At 45.5% G+C, this 22,067-nt stretch overlaps 1 protein-coding gene across 1 annotated transcript in view; it reads left to right on the top strand.

Annotated features, from left to right (window-relative positions):
- LOC142193525 (uncharacterized) overlaps window positions 1-19,283 on the top strand; it is a 28,653-nt gene extending 9,370 nt beyond the window's left edge. The window contains exons 3-10 of the mRNA XM_075262498.1: window positions 5,699-6,031; window positions 7,534-7,734; window positions 8,922-9,137; window positions 10,539-10,607; window positions 11,569-11,671; window positions 17,169-17,262; window positions 17,740-17,862; window positions 18,995-19,283. Of these exons, the coding sequence (XP_075118599.1) occupies window positions 5,699-6,031; window positions 7,534-7,734; window positions 8,922-9,137; window positions 10,539-10,607; window positions 11,569-11,671; window positions 17,169-17,262; window positions 17,740-17,862; window positions 18,995-19,084 (1,229 nt within the window). The 3' untranslated portion in view covers window positions 19,085-19,283. The remainder of the gene's footprint in view (window positions 1-5,698; window positions 6,032-7,533; window positions 7,735-8,921; window positions 9,138-10,538; window positions 10,608-11,568; window positions 11,672-17,168; window positions 17,263-17,739; window positions 17,863-18,994) is intronic.
- Window positions 19,284-22,067: the final 2,784 nt, after the last annotated feature.

The raw sequence follows: 22,067 nt of genomic DNA, 5'->3' as shown, positions 1-22,067 counted from the left end.
CCCCTACACTTGTATGTGAGAGTCTATGACTTCCTCCAGTTTTTGTACTTTCTACAGCTCGGACACTGAAATGAATCGTTCCGTATACTAAATGCAATTGCTGACAATATACTAAAAACTACTATGGTGGTGTGAATGGGGCCTTATTCTGCACCATTTAAAATATTTTATTGCACTGTTTTCACAAGGCTTGTCACTTTGCTATTGGATGAGGGACGTGGGCGTGGCTTATCTATAGTAACATATTACAATCTATAGCATGTATCAGTTCTATTCTTAAAAAGAGACCCCTGCCCTCTGCTACATAAGCAAATAACAAATACAGTTTCATATTGAATTTGTACAAAGTTGAAGCAGCTGATCGGTGCAGGGTCTGGGTGTCGAACCCCAACCAATCTGATACTGATGATCTATTCTATTCTATAATATATATTCTATATTCTATTCTATTCTAGGTCATCAGTATCCAACTTTCCTGGTTCCTGGACAACCCCTTTAATTCCTCTGTCCTCAGTCTAATATGGCCACACCCTCACAATACCAGTCTGTTCTGTGGCGATCCATTATCTGCATCCCCCAATGGAGGTCCACTGACCACCACCGTACTTCCAAAGCATGCAGACCCCACTGCCTTAGACTATTAAGAATAAAGACATTAAATGGGTGTCTCAGTCTCATTTTTATACTGCCAACCTATAGTGACCTCTGTACCCGGCACTGATCAGCCTGCCTGGCTGTCTCTGAGAATCAGAAGCTACTGATGTGGAGAGGGCAAGATGTGGATTCCATCGATGTGGGCTCCATAGATGAGGGCTCCATGGATGTGGGCTCCATGGATGTGGGCTCCATGGATGTGGGCTCCATCGACGAGGGCTCCATCGACGAGGGCTCCATCGACTAGGGCTCCATGGACGAGGGCTCCATAAACGAGAACTCCATAGATGTGCACTACAGAGATGAGGGCTCCATAGATGAGGGCTCCATAGATGAGGGCTCCATAGATGTAGGCTCTATAGATGAGGGCTCTATAGATGTGGGCTACATAGATGTGGGCTCCATAGATGTGCGCTCCATAGATGTGGGCTCTATAGATGAGGGCTCTATAGATGTGGGTCCATAGATGTGGACTCCATAAATGTGGGCTCTATAAATGAGGGCTCCATAGATGAGGGCTCCATAGATGAGGGCTCTATAGATGTGAGCTCCATAGATGTGGGCTCCATAGATGAGGGCTGTATAGATGAGGGCTCCATAGATGAGGGCTCCATAGATGTGCGCTCCATAGATGTGCGCTCCATAGATGTGCGCTCCATAGATGTGCGCTCCATAGATGTGGGCTCCATAGATGTGGGCTCTATAGATGTACGCTCCATAGATGTGGGCTCCATAGATGAGGGCTCCATAGATGTGGGCTCCATAGATGTGGGCTCCATAGATGTGGGCTCCATAGATGTGGGCTCCATAGATGTGGGCTCCATAGATTGTGGGCTCCATAGATGAGGGCTCCATAGATGAGGGCTCCATAGATATGGACTCCATAAATGTGGGTTCTATAGATGTGGGCTCCATAGATGTGGGCTCCATAGATGCGGGCTCCATAGGTGTGGGCTCCATAGATGAGGGCTCCATAAATGAGGGCTCCATAGATGTGGGTTCCATTGATGAGGGCTCCATAGATGTGGGCTCCATAGATGTGGGCTCCATAGATGTGGGCTCTATAGTTGAGGGCTCCATAGATGTGGGCTCCATAGATGTGGGCTCCATAGATGTGGGCTCCATAGATTGTGTGCTCCATAGATTGAGGGCTCCATAGATATGGACTCCATAAATGTGGGCTCCATAGATGTGGGCTCCATAGATTGTGGGCTCCATAGATATGGACTCCATAAATGTGGGTTCTATAGATGAGGGCTCCATCGATGTGGGCTCCATCGATGTGGGCTCCATAGATGAGGCCTCCATAAATGAGGGCTCCATAAATGAGGGCTCCATAGATGTGGGCTCCATAGATGTGGGCTCCATAGATGTGGGCTCCATAGATGTGGGCTCCATAAATGAGGGCTCCATAGATGTGGGCTCTATAGATGAGGGCTCCATAGATGAGGGCTCTATAGATGTGGGCTCCATAGATGTGGGCTCCATAGATGTGGGCTCCATAGATGTGGGCTCCATAAATGAGGGCTCCATAGATGTGGGCTCTATAGATGAGGGCTCCATAGATGAGGGCTCTATAGATGTGAGCTCCATAGATGTGGACTCCATAGATGTGGGCTCCATAGATGTGGGCTCCATAAATGTGGGCTCTATAAATGAGGGCTCCATAGATGTGGGCTCTATAGATGAGGGCTCCCTAGATGAGGGCTCCATCGATGTGGGCTCCATAGATGTGGGCTCCATAGATGTGGGCTCTATAGATGAGGGCTCTAGAGATGTGGGCTCCATAGATGTGGACTCCATAGATGTGGGCTCCATAGATGTGGGCTCCATAAATGTGGGCTCCATAAATGTGGGCTCTATAAATGAGAGCTCCATCGATGTGGGCTCCATAGATGAGGGCTCCATAGATGTGGGCTCCATAGATGTGGGCTCCATAGATGTGCGCTCCATAGATGTGCGCTCCATAGATGTGGGCTCCATAGATGTGGGCTCTATAGATGTACGCTCCATAGATGTGGGCTCCATAGATGAGGGCTCCATAGATGTGCGCTCCATAGATGAGGGCTGTATAGATGAGGGCTCCATAGATGTGGGCTCTATAGATGTACGCTCCATAGATGTGGGCTCCATAGATGAGGGCTCCATAGATGCGGGCTCCATAGATGTGGGCTCCATAGATGTGGGCTCCATAGATTGTGGGCTCCATAGATGAGGGCTCCATAGATATGGACTCCATAAATGTGGGTTCTATAGATGAGGGCTCCATAGATGTGGGCTCCATAGATGAGGGCTCCATAGATGAGGGCCCCATAGATGAGGGCTCCATAGATGTGGGCTCCATAGATGTGAGCTCCATAGATGTGGGCTCCATAAATGTGGGCTCCATAGATGAGGGCTCCATAGATGAGGGCTCCATAGATGAGGGCTCTATAGATTGTGGGCTCCATAGATGAGGGCTCCATAGATATGGACTCCATAAATGTGGGTTCTATAGATGAGGGCTCCATAGATGTGGGCTCCATAGATTGTGGGCTCCATAGATATGGACTCCATAAATGTGGGTTCTATAGATGAGGGCTCCATAGATGTGGGCTCCATAGATGTGGGCTCCATAGATGAGGGCTCCATAGATGAGGGCTCCATAGATGTGCGCTCCATAGATGCGGGCTCCATAGATGTGGGCTCTATAGATGTGGGCTCCATAGATTGTGGGCTCCATAGATGAGGGCTCCATAGATATGGACTCCATAAATGTGGGTTCTATAGATGAGGGCTCCATAAATGAGGGCTCCATAGATGTGGGCTCTATAGATGAGGGCTCCATAGATGTGGGCTCTATAGATGTACGCTCCATAGATGTGGGCTCCATTGATGAGGGCTCCATAGATGTGGGCTCCATTGATGAGGGCTCCATAGATGTGGGCTCTATAGATGTGGGCTCCATAGATGTGGGCTCCATAGATGTGGGCTCCATAGATGTGGGCTCCATAGATTGTGTGCTCCATAGATTGTGGGCTCCATAGATGAGGGCTCCATAGATATGGACTCCATAAATGTGGGTTCTATAGATGTGGGCTCCATAGATGTGGGCTCTATAGATGTGGGCTCCATAGATGTGGGCTCCATAGGTGTGGGCTCCATAGATGTGGGCTCCATTGATGAGGGCTCCATAGATGTGTGCTCCATAGGTGTGGGCTCCATAGGTGTGGGCTCCATAGATGTGAGCTCCATAGATGTGTGCTCCATAGATGAGGGCTCCATTGGTGTGGGCTCCATAGAGGTGGGCTCCATAGAGGTGGGCTCCATAGATGTGCGCTCCATAGATTGTGGGCTCCATAGATGTGGGCTCCATAGATGTGGGCTCCATAGATTGTGCGCTCCATAGATTGTGCGCTCCATAGATTGTGGGCTCCATAGATGAGGGCTCCATAGATATGGACTCCATAAATGTGGGTTCTATAGATGTGGGCTCCATAGATGTGGGCTCTATAGATGTGGGCTCTATAGATGTGGGCTCCATAGGTGTGGGCTCCATAGGTGTGGGCTCCATTGATGAGGGCTCCATAGATGTGTGCTCCATAGGTGTGGGCTCCATAGGTGTGGGCTCCATAGATGTGAGCTCCATAGATGAGGGCTCCATTGGTGTGGGCTCCATAGAGGTGGGCTCCATAGAGGTGGGCTCCATAGATGTGCGCTCCATAGATTGTGGGCTCCATAGATGTGCGCTCCATAGATTGTGGGCTCCATAGATGAGGGCTCCATAGATATGGACTCCATAAATGTGGGTTCTATAGATGTGGGCTCCATAGATGTGGGCTCCATAGATGTAGGCTCCATAGGTGTGGGCTCCATAGATGTGGGCTCCATAGATGTGGGCTCCATTGGTGTGGGCTCCATAGATGTGAGCTCCATAGAGGTGGGCTCCATAGAGGTGGGCTCCATAGATGTGCGCTCCATAGATTGTGGGCTCCATAGATGAGGGCTCCATAGATATGGACTCCATAAATGTGGGTTCTATAGATGTGGGCTCCATAGATGTGGGCTCCATAGATGTAGGCTCCATAGGTGTGGGCTCCATAGATGTGGGCTCCATAGATGTGGGCTCCATTGGTGTGGGCTCCATAGATGTGGACTCCATAGATGAGGGCTCCATAGATGTGGGCTCCATAGATGAGGGCTCCATAGATGTGGGCTCCATAGATGTGAGCTCCATTGGTGTCGGCTCCATAGATGAGGGCTCCATTGGTGTCGGCTCCATAGATGTGGGCTCCATAGATGTGGACTCCATAGATGAGGGCTCCATAGATGTGGGCTCCATAGATGTGGGCTCCATTGGTGTGGGCTCCATTGGTGTGGGCTCCATAGGTGTGGGCTCCATTGGTGTGGGCTCCATAGATGTGGGCTCCATAGATGAGGGCTCCATAGATGTGGGCTCCATTGGTGTGGGCTCCATTGGTGTGGGCTCCATAGGTGTGGGCTCCATAGATGTGGACTCCATAGATGAGGGCTCCATAGATGTGGGCTCCATAGATGTGAGCTCCATTGGTGTCGGCTCCATAGATGAGGGCTCCATTGGTGTGGGCTCCATAGATGTGGGCTCCATTGGTGTGGGCTCCATTGGTGTGGGCTCCATTGGTGTGGGCTCCATTGGTGTGGGCTCCATAGGTGTGGGCTCCATAGGTGTGGGCTCCATAGATGTGGGCTCCATAGATGAGGGTTCATGTGTTTAATGAAGAAACTCAGGTGGCCGGAGACAGCCCTGAATTCACCCCCATCCAACACCTTCGATGAACTGGAAGGGCAATAGTACCCCATCTCCCCAGCATCAGTGCCTGACCTCGCCAGCACAATTAGCACTGACACATCGAAATGTTGTAGAAATCTTTCCTATCAGACTGGAGGTTGTCATGACTGCATAAAGGGCCCAGCTCAATATGAAGATATGCCGGGGTTCACATACTTTTATGTAATACTGATTATCCATATACTACAATGTCATTTATTTTTTTCATATCCATAACCCTGATTTTCTTCTTTTTAGGACTAGATCCCCTGGTAAACTGCACACACACAAGCAATGGAGGCAACGCTAGCGTTACGTGTAAGATCCCACCGCATATGGAGGTCATACAAGTCACCTGGCAAAGGAGAGCCGGGAAATCTTATGAGACCTTGGTGACACACAGTGAAAAATACGGGGTAAAGATCTCCAAGCAATACGAAAACCGTCTCTCAGTGACTCAAACCAAAGACCAAAGGACGTCGTCCATCGCGATATCACAACTGGAAAAAGAGGACCAGGCCTGCTTTATGGTTATCTTCAACATCTATCCTGCAGGGGCTCTGAAGGGCGAGGTCTGTCTGCCGAAAGTGCGTAAGTACAAGACAACAATCCGATGTGACGTTCCCTCTTTTATTCAAGACAACTTCTGGAGACAATGGTGAGAATGAAGACCCCCCCCCCCCATAGTGGGCATCACCATGATAACAGCCAACACTAGTCAAAGTCCCCAGTTGTTCAGCCGCCCCCTGTAGTCACAGTACGCCCTCCCTCCATAGTGGTCACAATAGTGCTCTGCTCCTCCAGTGGTCCCAGTAAGGACTAAACTCCTTTACCCCATCAGTAGTGCCCGAAGTCCACTCCATCCCATACACTTCATACATACACTCCATCCCATACACTTCATACATACACTCCATCCCATACACTTCATACATACACTCCATCCCATACACTTCATACATACACTCCATCCCATACACTTCATACATACACTCCATCCCATACACTTCATACATACACTCCATCCCATACACTTCATACATACACTCCATCCCATACACTTCATACATACACTCCATCCCATACACTTCATACATACACTCCATCCCATACACTTCATACATACACTCCATCCCATACACTTCATACATACACTCCATCCCATACACTTCATACATACACTCCATCCCATACACTTCATACATACACTCCATCCCATACACTTCATACATACACTCCATCCCATACACTTCATACATACACTCCATCCCATACACTTCATACATACACTCCATCCCATACACTTCATACATACACTCCATCCCATACACTTCATACATACACTCCATCCCATACACTTCATACATACACTCCATCCCATACACTTCATACATACACTCCATCCCATACACTTCATACATACACTCCATCCCATACACTTCATACATACACTCCATCCCATACACTTCATACATACACTCCATCCCACTCATCCTATGAAAGTAATGTTATGATGTCTATAAGGTTTTGTTCACACAGAGGTATTTGACGCAGACAAATCCACTACACAAACTCTTCTAAAATAAAAACATGAGATTTATACAAAGTTTAGGATGACATTTTTGCAGTGGCCACAGCTATGAGGATGTGATTTTGATGAGGTGAGGTTTTGGTGAGGTTTTGGGGGTTTCCGCCTTGATGCCGCACATTTATATACATTCCAAAATGGCGCACAAGCATGAAAACTCCAAGACACCTACTGTATATGGTCATCTAAGAATATACAGGAGGTGACAATGCAGGGGGACAATACATATGGAGGATTGCTAAATGTCCAAACCAAAGCTCTGGATCTAAATCCCACTGAGATGATGTAGGGATGTAAAACATTCTGTGCAAGCAAGAAAATGCCCACACGGTTCCAAAAATTCTCCTAGTCAATATGAAGGAGACACAGACAGCAGGTCCTGCCGGAGGTCACAGGAGGTGGGAGATCAGATTGTAGTTTTTGATCTATCATCGGTTCTTGCTTGAGAAATTGTTGCAAAGCTGTTTGTTACTTTGCTTTACTTTGTTCCATTTCTACCATCCAGGTGGGGTCAGAGAGGTCATCTGTAAGGGTCCGGCCGACTTCAGTGTCACCTTAAACCCTCCACAGATAAAGACCCAACACCAAGAACCACCTGGAACCAACATACAGAAAGGTCTGTGGCTGAACAGTAACAACAATATATCTCCGGGGTGTAACTTCCAGCTACGAAGTAAAACAAAAAGAAAGAGAAGAAGTGTCGCAGGTGAGAGCAGAGCGTCCCAAATATGGATATTGAGGGGGAATTTACAAATACGGTGCCGCCATATTGTGTCGTCCTTGTATCCTGCTCACCACCAAACCTGTCCAGGACCAGAATGTCCTGAACTGTCAGATTTATTATAACTCATGTCAGAAAACTGGTGCGAGTTATAGCTGAGATCTAGGCCAGTGCAGATATCAATGCGCTGGATCACACAAGAGGAGGCAGAGAGGAAGAGGGGGACTTGATAATTTGGGCACATCTGCCGACAGGGCTCACAGTATTAAGACCAGCGCTTCCATCCTTCTATCTTAGTTCTGATACCATGTGTGGGACTGAGGACACAAGTTCCAGGTGCCCTTTTCTTTGACGTGCATGAAGGTTATTGCTGCAGTCCGACACTCAGGACCCCTTCTGCACCTTGTGGGAGGTACAGGCAAAAACCGTAACCCCGATTACACTGAGTACAAATGACAATGCAACTTAAGCTTACACATAGTGAGGTTCATAGTGTGCAAGGTCTTGTCCCAGACGACATTGAAGACTGAAAAAAAAAAAGTCAAAAGTTGCTTTACAAAAATTTCAAAAATGAAAATATTCTTGAGCAGGAAGGCTGAGGAATATTATTACTTGGTCTGTTCAAATGGACTGGTGCAGGATTCCTTACATAAGTCATGTAGAGACTGACCTAAGGCGGCCTATTGGCAGGCCTGGGAGGGGACAAAAAATGTGGCCGGCATTTCGAGTATTGAGTCTCTGACTGCTTTTAAGATCCCTTGACAGGCGCTAATATATGAGAACCATGACTAATGTAAGGCTGCATTCTCAGCTCAATCTCCTACACACAAATCCCAGACAAAGTCCTGACAGTCCCTCTTATGGCCAGTGGAGTTCCTGGAGACCCGCTGCTGTCCATTGGCTCGTTGTCACTATTTCTGGTCCTGCAACAGACCAGAACGGATACAACGTTCCAGATGTGAACTCAGTGTGCAGGGACACTCTGGGAGGACTATAGAGATTGGTGCGGGTGGCTCAGTATCCTGGATGGTCACAGGACAGAGGGGAATTGAACCGATTTATAATAAGAAGATGATGTCATTATACAACACAAATCAATCTGCGGGGTTTATATATCAAATTGTATAAAAAGAGCAAGAACATAAATGTAAACTTATAAATTTCTTTTTGAGTTTCTGAAGATCAGGATGAAATCTTTACAATCGAGTGTAAGACGTCCGGATCACAAAGAGCCTCAATAACCTGGAACAATGGAGGAGATCCCATAAGTAGGGAAGAAAGAGTGACCAGAACCGGAGACCTGATCACAGTCACCAGCTCGCTGCACCACAACCTGTCCACATTACCCAAAGGCGAGGAAATAAGCTGCAATATATCCTACGGCACAGGTACGTTTCTGGCCAGACTTTTATATACTTCGCACATCTGTCCTGAGATGTTATTCCACTTTCTATGACACGTCTACAGATAGGAGATTGTAACAATTTTTGCAATTTTTTTTAAGAAGTTGCATTTCATAAATTGAGGTACATCTGCCTGCCCGGCTGTCTCCACCCATGTGCCGGGCTGTCTCCACCCATGTGCTGGGCTGTCTCCACCCATGTGCCTGTCTGTCTCCACCCATGTGCCCGGCTGTCTCCACCCATGTGCCGGGCTGTCTCCACCCATGTGCCGGGCTGTCTCCACCCATGTGCCGGGCTGTCTCCACCCATGTGCCGGGCTGTCTCCACCCATGTGCCAGGCTGTCTCCACCCATGTGCCAGGCTAGCTACTTTAGTGCCCACTTTTCGCTGTTACAGAAATCCAAAATGTTTCAAATATTTATACAACTACTATAAGCTCAAAAAGATTCTATTTTGTGACTTTTTGTTGCCATAATTGTGGTGAAAAATATGCAAATCTATTCTCCAGGATGAAATTAGGAGAACAGTGCACTCTGAATGCCGCCCTCTATGATTATCCCCTGACCCTGGTCTATAGTCTCTCACTCTGCCAAATCAGTATCCCTGCGCTATCCTGAGGAGGTCCAAAAGACCGAAACAGCGCTGTCCATAGCTGGGAATCTGTTCCTTTTGGAATAGAAATACTAATTTGGCAATAAACTCCGCACCATGTCAGTAGGCTTATTAACTGAGTCATGCATGATGTTAAGGAGGCTGTCCTCTATAGGGTGGCGTACAGAGGCACTGATCTCCTAATTACATCCTGGAGAATAGATTTGCATATTTTTACCCAGAATCCCTAGCAGAGCAGGAATGACTTGTAAGTCTCCGTACTGCCTATGTAGGCACACACTCTCCCTGATGTGTACGATTATCCCCTGAGAATTGTGGTGCACAGGGATTGATCGATTCCTCTAAGTAGTTGCTAAAATGAGCGGATAGATGCAGATAGAACCGGATTTAGCACAAATGTTCCAAATATTTCGGGCTTTACCTGAATGCAGAACTTTTGGTTATGCACCCATAAAAGACTATTATACTCTGGGGTCTCCTCAGACCCCAGAGTATAATACGTGAAGGCCCGGTGGAGGCGAGTAAAAACAACAAACACTTATACTCACCATGTCCAACCTCTCCTGGAAAGAGAAGAGGAGAGACACAATAAGCTGCTGTCAGACATTGATGTCGTCTATTTCCAGGAACCAATAGAGAGAGCTTGTTAACATGCAATGTCTGAAGATGCCCCCGTGTGACCCCAGCCGTATGGTTTCCATTATATCACTCACTGCATTACGGTATTCTGTGTCCTTATCACTTATTATAATCTCTCTCTTTCCTTTATTGTAGACAGTGCAGGAGAAGAAACAAGTGGAACGATGGAGAAGAATTGTCTCTCCTCCTGCCCACCCTGTGCTGGTAATGCAGAGCCCTCTGGGATATTACAGATTACACGACGTGTTGTACATGAGTGACGCCTGTTCACATGAAGAGGCTTGGGAGAATCTAGGTGGAGAGTCTAGGTAAAACGTCTAGGTGGAGAGCCAAAATGGAGCGTCTAGGTGGGAGCCTTAATGGAGCGTCTAGCTGGAGCGTCTAGGTGGAGAGCCTTAATGGAGCGTCTAGGTGGAGAGTCTACTGTAGGTGGAACATCTAGGTGGAGAGTCTAGGTAGAACGTCTAGGTGGAGAGCCTAAATGGAGCGTCTAGTTGGAGCGTCTAGGTGGAGAGCCTTAATGGAGCGTCTAGGTGGAGAGTCTACTGTAGGTGGAACATCTAGGTGGAGAGTCTAGGTAGAGTGTCTAGGTGGAGAGCCTAAATGGAGCACCTAGGTAGAGTGTCTAGGTGGAGAGTCTACTGTCGGTGGAGCGTCTAGGTGGAGAGCCTTAATGGAGCGTCTAGGTGGAGCATCTACTGTAGGTGGAGCATCTAGGCGGAGAGTCTACTGTAGGTGGAGAGCCTAAATGGAGTGTCTAGGTGGAGCGTCTAGGTGGAGAGTCTACTGTAGGTGGAACATCTAGGTGGAGAGCCTAAATGGAGCATCTAGGTGGAGAGTCTACTGTAGGTGGAACATCTAGGTGGAGCATCTAGGTAGAGTGTCTATGTGGAGAGTCTACTGTAGGTGGAGCATTTAGGTGGAGCATCTAGGCTATTATCAATGGTTTTTCTTAGAGGAAGAAATCTGTAACATATTATTATTATTGTTGCCTGACGCTGGAGACAACAAGGTGCTTGTGCTGTCAGTGACTGGGGATAGGGGGCGCCATATAGGAATGGCCGTAATTACTCCAGGACGCTAACACGGATGCATACCATGGTCTGTAACCTATAGGAGTGCTTGGATGTCTCGGAGATAACAATTCCTTCTTCTTATCTCTTAGCCCCCCTACAAGAGAACAATCATGGAGGCGTCATTGTGAGAATCGTCATTCTGTCACTGGTGGTGCTGCTCTTGGTGGGGGTCGTCTGGGTTGTAGTTAGACAGTAAGTGACACTTATTATTCCATATTATAATATTTATATCCCATGCATGGCCACAATGCACAAAATCTGTTTCCTTGCTACAATTTTTGCTGAAAATCAGGGGAAAAAACCTTTGTAATATGATGATAAAAGCGTCAAATGTTGGCTGACCTTTCTGAAGGCCCCGAGCCCTGGTTTCAGTTTCCACATACGCCTGAGCGAGGCGGCCTTTACATCTCCGCATTAGCATTGCCGTGTGTTGTATTAGTGATCAGATCCCCCGAAATTAAAGACCCCCTAGAGGGTGTAAAAGTCAAATATCAAATATTCCCAAAAAATGGTATAAAAAGAAATAAAAAATCCCCTGAAATAATTACAAAGTACATCAATACATGTATGCAAAGTATAGACAAGGTGACGGGTGTCTGGATTTGGCAACTCCAAGAAAAAAGTTTCTATTTCAAAGATTTGGAATTTTATTTAAGGTGTTAAAACTGAGGTTGAGCGATCGGGATCAGAAAAGATCGGATTCCGATCGGCGATTGAGAAAATTTCACGATCGCGATCGGAATTCCGATCCTGATCTTTTCGGACGGGATCAAGATCATAGGTTATTTCCTACAATGCTTGGATACTGACCAATCATTGTGGGAAAAGCTTAGCACCCATAGGAATGAATGGAAGCGGCCGGCCACTTAACCCCCTGTGTGCCAGCTGCGCCCATTCATTCCTATGGATTTACCGCTGCCTGCCACTCTTCTGCTTCGTCCCTGTTATACTCAGCTGAATATACGGTAAAACAGGGACGAAGCAGAAGAGTGGCAGGCTGCGGTAAATCACTGTGTGCTGAGCTGCTGTGAGGACGACGAGGCAAGTTCATGAGTAGATAGATACTACTGTACACTGACCTGTCTATCTACTGTACTCATGAACTTTACTCAACTTACCTGCACAGAAGTTCTGCCACTGCCCTCTGCTGCTCCGCTCCTCTGTCCTTCACATGACTCCGGAGCGCCCTGCACCCCGCCTCCTTAGACTAGTATTAGGAGAAGGCGGGGCTTAGGAGATTGTGGGCGGGTACTGGGAGGGGAGCCGCATCAAGCCCCGCCTACTCCCTGCATCTCTACAATACTAGTCTAGGGAGGTGGGGGGGCGCAGAGGACCCGTGTCAAGGACAGAGGACCGAACTAAGAAGAACTGGGAGCTGCAGCTGTGCAGGTAAGCGGACACCGGTGAGGGGTGGGGGTTAATCACTACACAGCATAGGGTCCAAAAATTGAAAACATTTTTGGACTACATGCAGTGGCGGATCCAGGGTTTGCGGGGCCCTGGGCAATTGACTTTGGCGGGGCCCTACTTACTGGGGGTCTTGCACTTCTAAACTGTACTTCCCAACTGTTGAAGACTAGAAAGAGGGAATAAAGCGTGCGGCGCGCGCCGCAACAAATTAGGCCCCGCCCACTTTTATGTTGACTCCACCCATTCTCATTCAATGTTCATGTGATTCCACACAGTATAATCCTCCTACAGTCACCCGTAAATTATATCTCCCCCATTTTCATATACACCCTTCATCTACCTCTAGTTTCATGTCCCCCCTCTATCTCTGTCCCCAGTTTCATGCCATTCTCCCCCTTTATCTGCCCACAGTTTCATTTCCCCCGTCTCTGCCCCAGTGTCATGCCATCCCCCCCTTCATCTGCCCCAGTGTCATGCCGTTCTCCCCCCTTCATTTGCCCCAGTGTCATGCCGTTCTCCCCCTTCATCTGCCCCAGTGTCATGCCATTCTCCCCCCTTCATCTGCCCCAGTGTCATGCTGTTCTCTCCCAGTTCATTTGCCCCAGTGTCATGCTGTTCTCCCCCTCTTCATCTGCCCCAGTGTCATGCCATTCTCCCCCCTCCATATGCCCCAGTGTCATGCTGTTCTCCCCCCTCCATATGCCCCAGTGTCATGCTGTTCTCTCCCCCTCTATCTGTCCCAGTGCCATGCCGTTCTCCCCCTCCATCTGCCCCAGTGTCATGCTGTTCTCCCCCTCTTCATCTGCCCCAGTGTCATGCCATTCTCCCCCCTTCATCTGCCCCAGTGTCATGCTGTTCTCTCCCCCTCTATCTGTCCCAGTGCCATGCCGTTCTCCCCCCTTCATCTGCCCCAGTGTCATGCCATTATCCCCCCTCCATCTGCCCCAGTGTCATGCTGTTCTCTCCCCCTCTATCTGTCCCAGTGCCATGCCGTTCTCCCCCTCCATCTGCCCCAGTGTCATGCTGTTCTCCCCCCCTTCATCTGCCCCAGTGTCATGCCATTCTGTCAGCTCCTGCTTTAACGCTGAGCTCAGTTGGAATCGGGACATGCCGACCGGGACCATTTTGTTAGGTCCCGGCCGCGCCGCGGGGCCCCGCTAAGCGCGGGGCCCCGGGCGGTTGCCCGGCTCGCCCGGCCCTGGATCCGCCCCTGACTACATGCCGTTTAGGGAATAGGATCATTTTAAAAATCCGATCTCCGATTATTAAAAAAATTCCATTGACTTGCATTGGGATCGGAAATCGGATTTTAAAAATGATCCTGAAATTTCAAGATCGGCTCCAGCCTAGTCATCAGTGATTGTCTCAACTGGCACAAATGGGACGTCACTGACATCAGCCAGGAGACCTGTATACAGAAGGCCGAGCCATCACACGGCAAACAGAGGTCCAAGGAGAGGTGAGTAATGGTTTTTTATGTTTATGGGCCCACAATATTGGTTTTAAATAATAAAAAAAGAAGTCAGAAAATCTTTTTAAAAAATAGAATTTTTAACAGTGCGACACCATTATCTACCGTATGAAAGCAACAAACAGTGTTATGGCATTATTTATTCAGTATAGCTATATATATATATATATATATATATATATATATATATATATATATATATTATGGCTGGCTGGATGTATACTCAATGGCGGCATTTTTTATACATGTCATGATGGTCTTATATATGCATTTATGCACAGTATGTTACAGTATGGGAGTATTATTTATGTACAGTAAGGGGGTATTTATTTACACTATGTTACAGTATGGGGGTATTATTTACACTATGTTACAGTATGGGGGTATTATTTATTTACGCTGTTACAGTATGGGGGTATTATTTATTTACACTATGTTACAGTATGGGGGTATTTATGTAGTGTATGTTACAGTATGGGGGTATTATTTATTTACACCATGTTACAGTATGGGGTATTATTTATTTACACTGTTACAGTATGGGGGTATTAATTTATGTACAGTATGGGAGTTTTATATATGTACAGTATGTTACAGTATGGGGTATTGTTTATGTACAGTATGTTACAGTATGGGAGTATTCTTTATATACAGTATGTTACAGTATGGGAGTATTATGTACAATATATTACAGTATGGGAGTATTATTTCTGTACAGTATGTTACAGTATGGGAGTATTTATGTGCAGTATGTTACAGTATGGGGGTATTATTTATTTACACCATGTTACAGTATGGGGTATTATTTATTTACACTGTTACAGTATGGGGGTATTAATTTATGTACAGTATGGGAGTTTTATATATGTACAGTATGTTACAGTATGGGGTATTGTTTATGTACAGTATGTTACAGTATGGGAGTATTCTTTATATACAGTATGTTACAGTATGGGAGTATTATGTACAATATATTACAGTATGGGAGTATTATTTCTGTACAGTATGTTACAGTATGGGAGTATTTATGTGCAGTATGTTACAGTATGGGGGTATTATTTATGTACAGTATGTTACAGTATGGGAGTATTCTTTATATACAGTATGTTAAAGTATAGGAGTATTATTTATGTACAGTATGCTACAGTATAGGAGTATTTATGTACAGTATGTTAAAGTATGGGGGTATTTATGTGCAGTATGTTACAGTATAGGAGTATTATTTATGTGCAGTATGTTACAGTATGGGGGTATTATTTATGTACAGTATGTTACAGTATGGGAGTATTCTTTATATACAGTATGTTACAGTATAGGAGTATTATTTATGTACAGTATACTACAGTATAGGAGTATTATTTATGTCCAGTATGTTAAAGTATGGGGGTATTATTTATGTGCAGTATGTTACAGTATGGGAGAATTATTTATGTACAATAAGTTACAGTATGGGGGTTTATTTATGTACAGTAAGTTACAGTATGGGGCTATTATTTATGTAAGGTATGTTACAGTATGGGGTATTATTTATGTACAATATGTTACAGTATGGGAGTATTATTTATGTACAGTATGTTACAGTATGGGGGTATTATTTATGTACAGTATGTTGCAGTATAAGAGTATTATTTATGTCCAGTATGTTACAGTATAGGAGTATTATTTATGTACAGTATGTTACAGTATGGGGTTATTCTTTATATACAGTATGTTACATTATGGGGTATTATTTATGTGCAGTATGTTGCAGCACAGGAGTATTATTTATGTCCAGTATATTACAGTATGGGGGTATTTTTTATGTACAGTATGTTACAGTATAGGAGTATTATTTATGTACAGTATGTTACAGTATGGGGGTATTATTTATGTACAGTATGTTGCAGTATAAGAGTATTATTTATGTCCAGTATGTTACAGTATGGGGGTATTTATGTACAGTATGTTACAGTATAAGAGTATTATTTATGTCCAGTATGTTACAGCATGAGGGTATTATTTATGTACAGTATAGGAGTATTATTTATGTCCAGTATGTTACAGTATGGGGGTATTATTTATGTACAGTATGTTGCAGTATAAGAGTATTATTTATGTCCAGTATGTTACAGTATAGGAGTATTATTTATGTCCAGTATGTTACAGTATAGGAGTATTATTTATGTGCAGTATGTTACAGTATGGGGGTATTATTTATGTACAGTATGTTACAGTATGGGGGTATTATTTATGTACAGTATGTTGCAGTATAGGAGTATTATTTATGTCCAGTATGTTACAGTATGGGGGTATTTTTTATGTACAGTATGTTACAGTATGGGGGTATAATTTATGTACAGTATGTTACAGTATAGGAGTATTATTTATGTCCAGTATGTTACAGTATGGGGGTATTATTTATGTACAGTATGTTGCAGTATAAGAGTATTATTTATGTCCAGTATGTTACAGTATGGGGGTATTATTTATGTACAGTATGTTACAGTATAAGAGTATTATTTATGTCCAGTATGTTACAGTATGAGGGTATTATTTATGTACAGTATAGGAGTATTATTTATGTCCAGTATGTTACAGTATGAGGGTATTATTTATGTACAGTATAGGAGTATTATTTATGTCCAGTATGTTACAGTATGGGGGTATTATTTATGTACAGTATAGGAGTATTATTTATGTCCAGTATGTTACAGTATGGGGGTATTATTTATGTACAGTATAGGAGTATTATTTATGTCCAGTATGTTACAGTATTCGGGCCTGTAGATATTGAGTTTTGTGTTTGATACTTTTTGCCTATTTCTATAGTTTGGTTTATAGCAGGAGGCAGAAGAATTCCTCAAAGAATTTTAACAAAGTAGAAAATGGTTCTTCAACCCCTTTACATGGAAATGTGACTTTGGTAAGTTTTCGAAGGATCGGCTACTTTTCCCTTAGAATATGAATCTCTAGTCCTAGGACACAACATTTCTTTCCAGGGTATTTCTGGTCTTTTTTCTTTATTTTCTACATTGTAGATTCATATAGAAGAGATGAAACCTGTGAGGGGTCACATATAGAAGTAGTTTTTATATTTTAGCTTTAGTGACGGTTTTGCTCCTGTCTCTTGACATTCTCTCGATCTGCTGCTAAGTATAATGGGGGGGGGGGGTCATTAGTATAAGTGACACTCTGCTTCCAGGAAATGGAACTCTAACGGAGTATCTGACAATGTGTCTGGGCTGGTCACATGACGCTCCGGTCATCTGGGGACATATATAGAAAGTACATCGGATGTAACGTCACCATAATTCACTGTATCGGCTGGTTCCACCAGATAGATGACACTTGTCCCTGGTAAGATTTGTCGGTTTCTTATACTCACATGTTTGGTTCTTAGAATCTCCCAAGGACCCCGGGAACTGAGATAAAGCAAAGAAAATGGTCAACTGTTAAAAAGAATAAAAATAATAATGAGAGAAATAACCTAAACTCCAGTTTTGATGTCATTCCCATCGGTGAGGTAGGTAACGTTCTCTATCGTGTCTGTACAATATATTACACCAGAGGTCGGCAACCATAGAGGTGTATAACAGTGACACAAAATGTACTTAAGGAAGAACTCTCACCACCTCCACCAAATCAAGCTCTTTCACTTTTTGATTTTGGCACAGTTGGAATTTTTTCTCTCGCCCCCACCATTCCTGAGCAATCACTGCTGTTTTGGTGCCTGATGTACTACTTAGACTCTGTACTGTCAGGAGGGTGGTGTCATACAGGAACTGACAAGGGGGCGTGATTCTGAGATCCAATTAGTAGTGTCAGAGCTCTGAGTCACACTCCTTTCTGTTCCTGCATGACACCGCCCTCTTGACAATACAGAGGATAAATCAGACACCAAAAGTAATGGCACGGATTGCTCAGAAATGGCGGGGCTAGAGAAAAAATCTGGCTGTGTCCCAACCAATGAAGGGAGGGCTATTGACAGATGCAAAGAGCTGGACTGGGCAGAGGTGGTGTTTGTATATCGCCGGTCCCGCACACTCTATTTTTAGCAGTGTCGTTGCGAGTTGAAGGGTTTCACCATGTACAGAGATCACGGCACTCGCCTTTGGTTGTTAACAAGCAGTGCAACCGTTTCAGCTATTTACTAGTTTTTCCAAGACAAGAGTAATCATTTCACACATCCCAACGCCATGTTATATGGTAGCAAATAATGTTGTAGTAATGCAAATCAAAATTGCAAGCAACGTTTCGGTCAGGTCTTTGACCTTCTTCAGGTTTGATCTCTGTAGCGTTGAGGCCAATGCCAGACTGTTAGCAGCCATATTGTGTCTACGAGTAGAGGAGCCAATACGGAACCATCACTAGTAGGGGGCAGCTCTAATATACAACCAACATTCTGCTCCGATGGGGATACCTGCTGCCGAACCACCTAGTATATAGTGACTGCTATAGAAAGGGGTCTCATCAGCTTCAAGTACATAGCGGCACAAAGAGGATATTAAAGTTTAGTAACAAAGTTTGGCAAAAATAACTCAAATGTACAGAAAAAACAAAAACTAAAAAAAAATTCCAATTTCCATTTCCATTTTCCAGGCTTCCCGTTGTATTTCAGTTATGATTTTCAGTTTTATTTTGCCTTTTATATTTAGGAGATTGGTGGAACTCCTGGAACCAACAAAAAACTAAAATATGGCTCAAGAGGGAAGCAAAATAAGACTGCGAAAAAACTGACATTCTAAAGAATTCTACCCCGAGAACCAGGGAAGACTGGCGGACTTTATACAAAATACCTAGAACAGTGATGGCGAACCTTTTTGAGACCGAGTGCCTAAACTGCAACCCAAAACCAAATAAATTATCACGGAGTGCCAACACGGCAATTTAACCTTAAAACTCTGTGGGTCCACAATTGCGGACCCACAAATTACAGTCATGTGACTGGGGCTTTACAGATCTTGTACTGAAAGGTAAAGGTCTCTGCATTCTGTACTTTTAAACAATTAATTTTCACTATTTACATCGCACAGGATCTGTTTTATAGTTTACCATGCAATGTTATTACATCCTGTACTAATTTCACGTCTGCTATAAAACAAATACTGTGTGATATACATAGTGAGGGGACCCCACACAGTACAATCTGCCCCTCAGTGGCCCCCCACACAGTACAATCTGCCCCTCAGTGGCCCCCCACACAGTACAATCTGGCCCACAGTGGCCCCCACACAGGATTATACCTGTATACTCCACAGTAGCCCCCTCCCACACAGCATGAACTGGTCCACAGTAGCCCCCTCCCACACAGCATGAACTGGTCCACAGTAGCCCCCTCCCACACAACATGAACTGGTCCACAGTAGCCCCCTCCCACACAACATGAACTGGTCCACAGTAGCCCCCTCCCACACAACATGAACTGGTCCACAGTAGCCCCCTCCCACACAACATGAAATGGTCCACAATAGCCCCCTCCCACACAACATGAAATGGTCCACAGTAGCCCCCTTCCACACAACATGAACTGGTCCACAGTAGCCCCCTCCCACACAGCATGAACTGGTCCACAGTAGCCCCCTCCCACACAGCATGAACTGGTCCACAGTAGCCCCCTCCCACACAGCATGAACTGGTCCACAGTAGCCCCCTCCCACACAACATGAAATGGTCCACAGTAGCCCCCTCCCACAGAGCATGAAAGATCCACAGTAGCCCCCTCCTACACAACATGAAATGGTCCACAGTAGCCCCCTCCCACACAACATGAAATGGTCCACAGTAGCCCCCTCCCACACAGCATGAAATGGTCCAGAGTAGCCCCCTCCCACACAACATGAACTGGTCCACGGTAGCCCCCTCCCACAGAGCATGAAAGATCCACAGTAGCAGCATAAAATGGTCCACAGTAGCCCCCTACCCGCACAGCATGAAAGTCTACAGTAGCCCCCTCCCACACAACATGAAAGGTCCACAGTAGCCCCCTCCCATACAGCATAAAATGGTCCACAGTAGCCCCCTACCCACACAGCATGAAAGTCTACAGTAGCCCCCTCCTACACAACATGAAATGTCTACCGTTGCCCCCCTCCCCTGACAGTGCAAACAAACACAATATAGTTACCTGAAGAGCTGCCGGGTGTTCTCTCTTCTGTTCACTGCGCGCGCTGATGACTTACGTCATCACGCCCGCGCTTGTTCAGAGGTCACACTCTGTAGTCAGTGTAGGCCGCGTAGTACGCGTGGCCTACACTGAGCTACACTGACAGCTTTCAGCTGGATGCGCATTTGCACAACCAGCTGAAGGCAGCGATCGCTCACTAACGGGGAATCCTGCATCGGATTCGCCGTTAGTGAGCGATCAGGGCGACAGCACGCGTGCCAGCAGAGGGGGCTCTGCGTGCCCTCTCTGGCACGCGTGCCATAGGTTCGCCATCACTGACCTAGAATATGGGCTATGTAATATACAAGTATATACAACCCAAGCCCGGCCCATTCAGGAAGCCAAGGACTTCCTCCACCAACCAGTTAATGGGATCCTCCAAGACACGATACTAGAGATGGCGGAACAGACTCGTTCCACGTTTGACCCAAATATTCCAAATTGTTGATATTTTACGAAACCGAACTAATTGAGATTCATCGACAGGCGAACAAAAATGGCCACTGCATTATATTATAGACTCTAACACATCCATGGTCCAGAAGAAGGAACCCAAATCTGATGGCTACTCTGGTCTATTCCTGAGGGGTTTTATATGGTGGGCCCATGAACCCCCAGTCTGTCACAGCTACCAAACACGGCTCCGGGCAGGAATATTCTGTGACCAACATCTCAGCTAACCCACATACACTAAAGACATATCAGGTAGTTTTAGGATTTACTTAATATGTAATTTTTTTTGTTATCCAACAATATGTGTCAGAAGTTTAAAATAAAACATAAAATAATATAATAAAACAAAATCTGAGTTGTCGCATTTATTACATAAGTAACAAGAGTTTGTAGAGAAAATCAGATGGACTATCTCATTGCTGTAGACGGGGATGGGGGTGGGGGGGTAAATCCAGGGTACATTCTCACCTGGGACCAGGAGCCTTAAGGGGCCCATAACCACTGGTCACAGTAGCGACCGGGCCCATGAGTCAGAAGATCCTCGAGTTGTCCTCACCACACTAGAGATTGATAAGCTGCCTTGATCTCTTTTCTTATCCCTTTTGATGGCCGGCAGTCTGTACATCATAACTGTATTTCCCCTGTCTGGTGCACTGGAGTGAAAAAGAGCACGGCCTCCCACTGTCCGAAAGGAGAACAATATCCCTTTAATGGCAAAAGGAGCAGCTGGCCAGCAGTTTATAGGCAAGGAGGGATTCTGTGGGATGCATTACTGTGTGTAGGGAACAACAGGGAACAGGAATAATGGGAAGCTTATGTGCACAGACATGGCGTCATGGTGGACTGGACCAGATAATGAAGGGAAATGGAAATACTGTTAAAATGTATGGATGAGACGGGACTGATGGCCATGAGGAGAGGGTACGCAGAGGGACCCTAAGCTAAGCTTTTGTACCATAGCCCATGACCCTCTCGTCATAGAGTGATTCAATAATAGCAGACGGCGATAATAGTGGGAGTGTCTTCATGAGCAATACCAAAAGTATTTACCGTATTTTTTGGACTATAAGACGCACTGGACTATAAGACACACCCAGGTTTTAGAGGAGAAA

The sequence above is a fragment of the Leptodactylus fuscus genome, chromosome 2 (genome assembly GCF_031893055.1).
Source record: "Leptodactylus fuscus isolate aLepFus1 chromosome 2, aLepFus1.hap2, whole genome shotgun sequence".
NCBI lineage: Eukaryota > Metazoa > Chordata > Amphibia > Anura > Leptodactylidae > Leptodactylus > Leptodactylus fuscus.
This window is presented reverse-complemented; position numbering and strand designations above follow the sequence as displayed.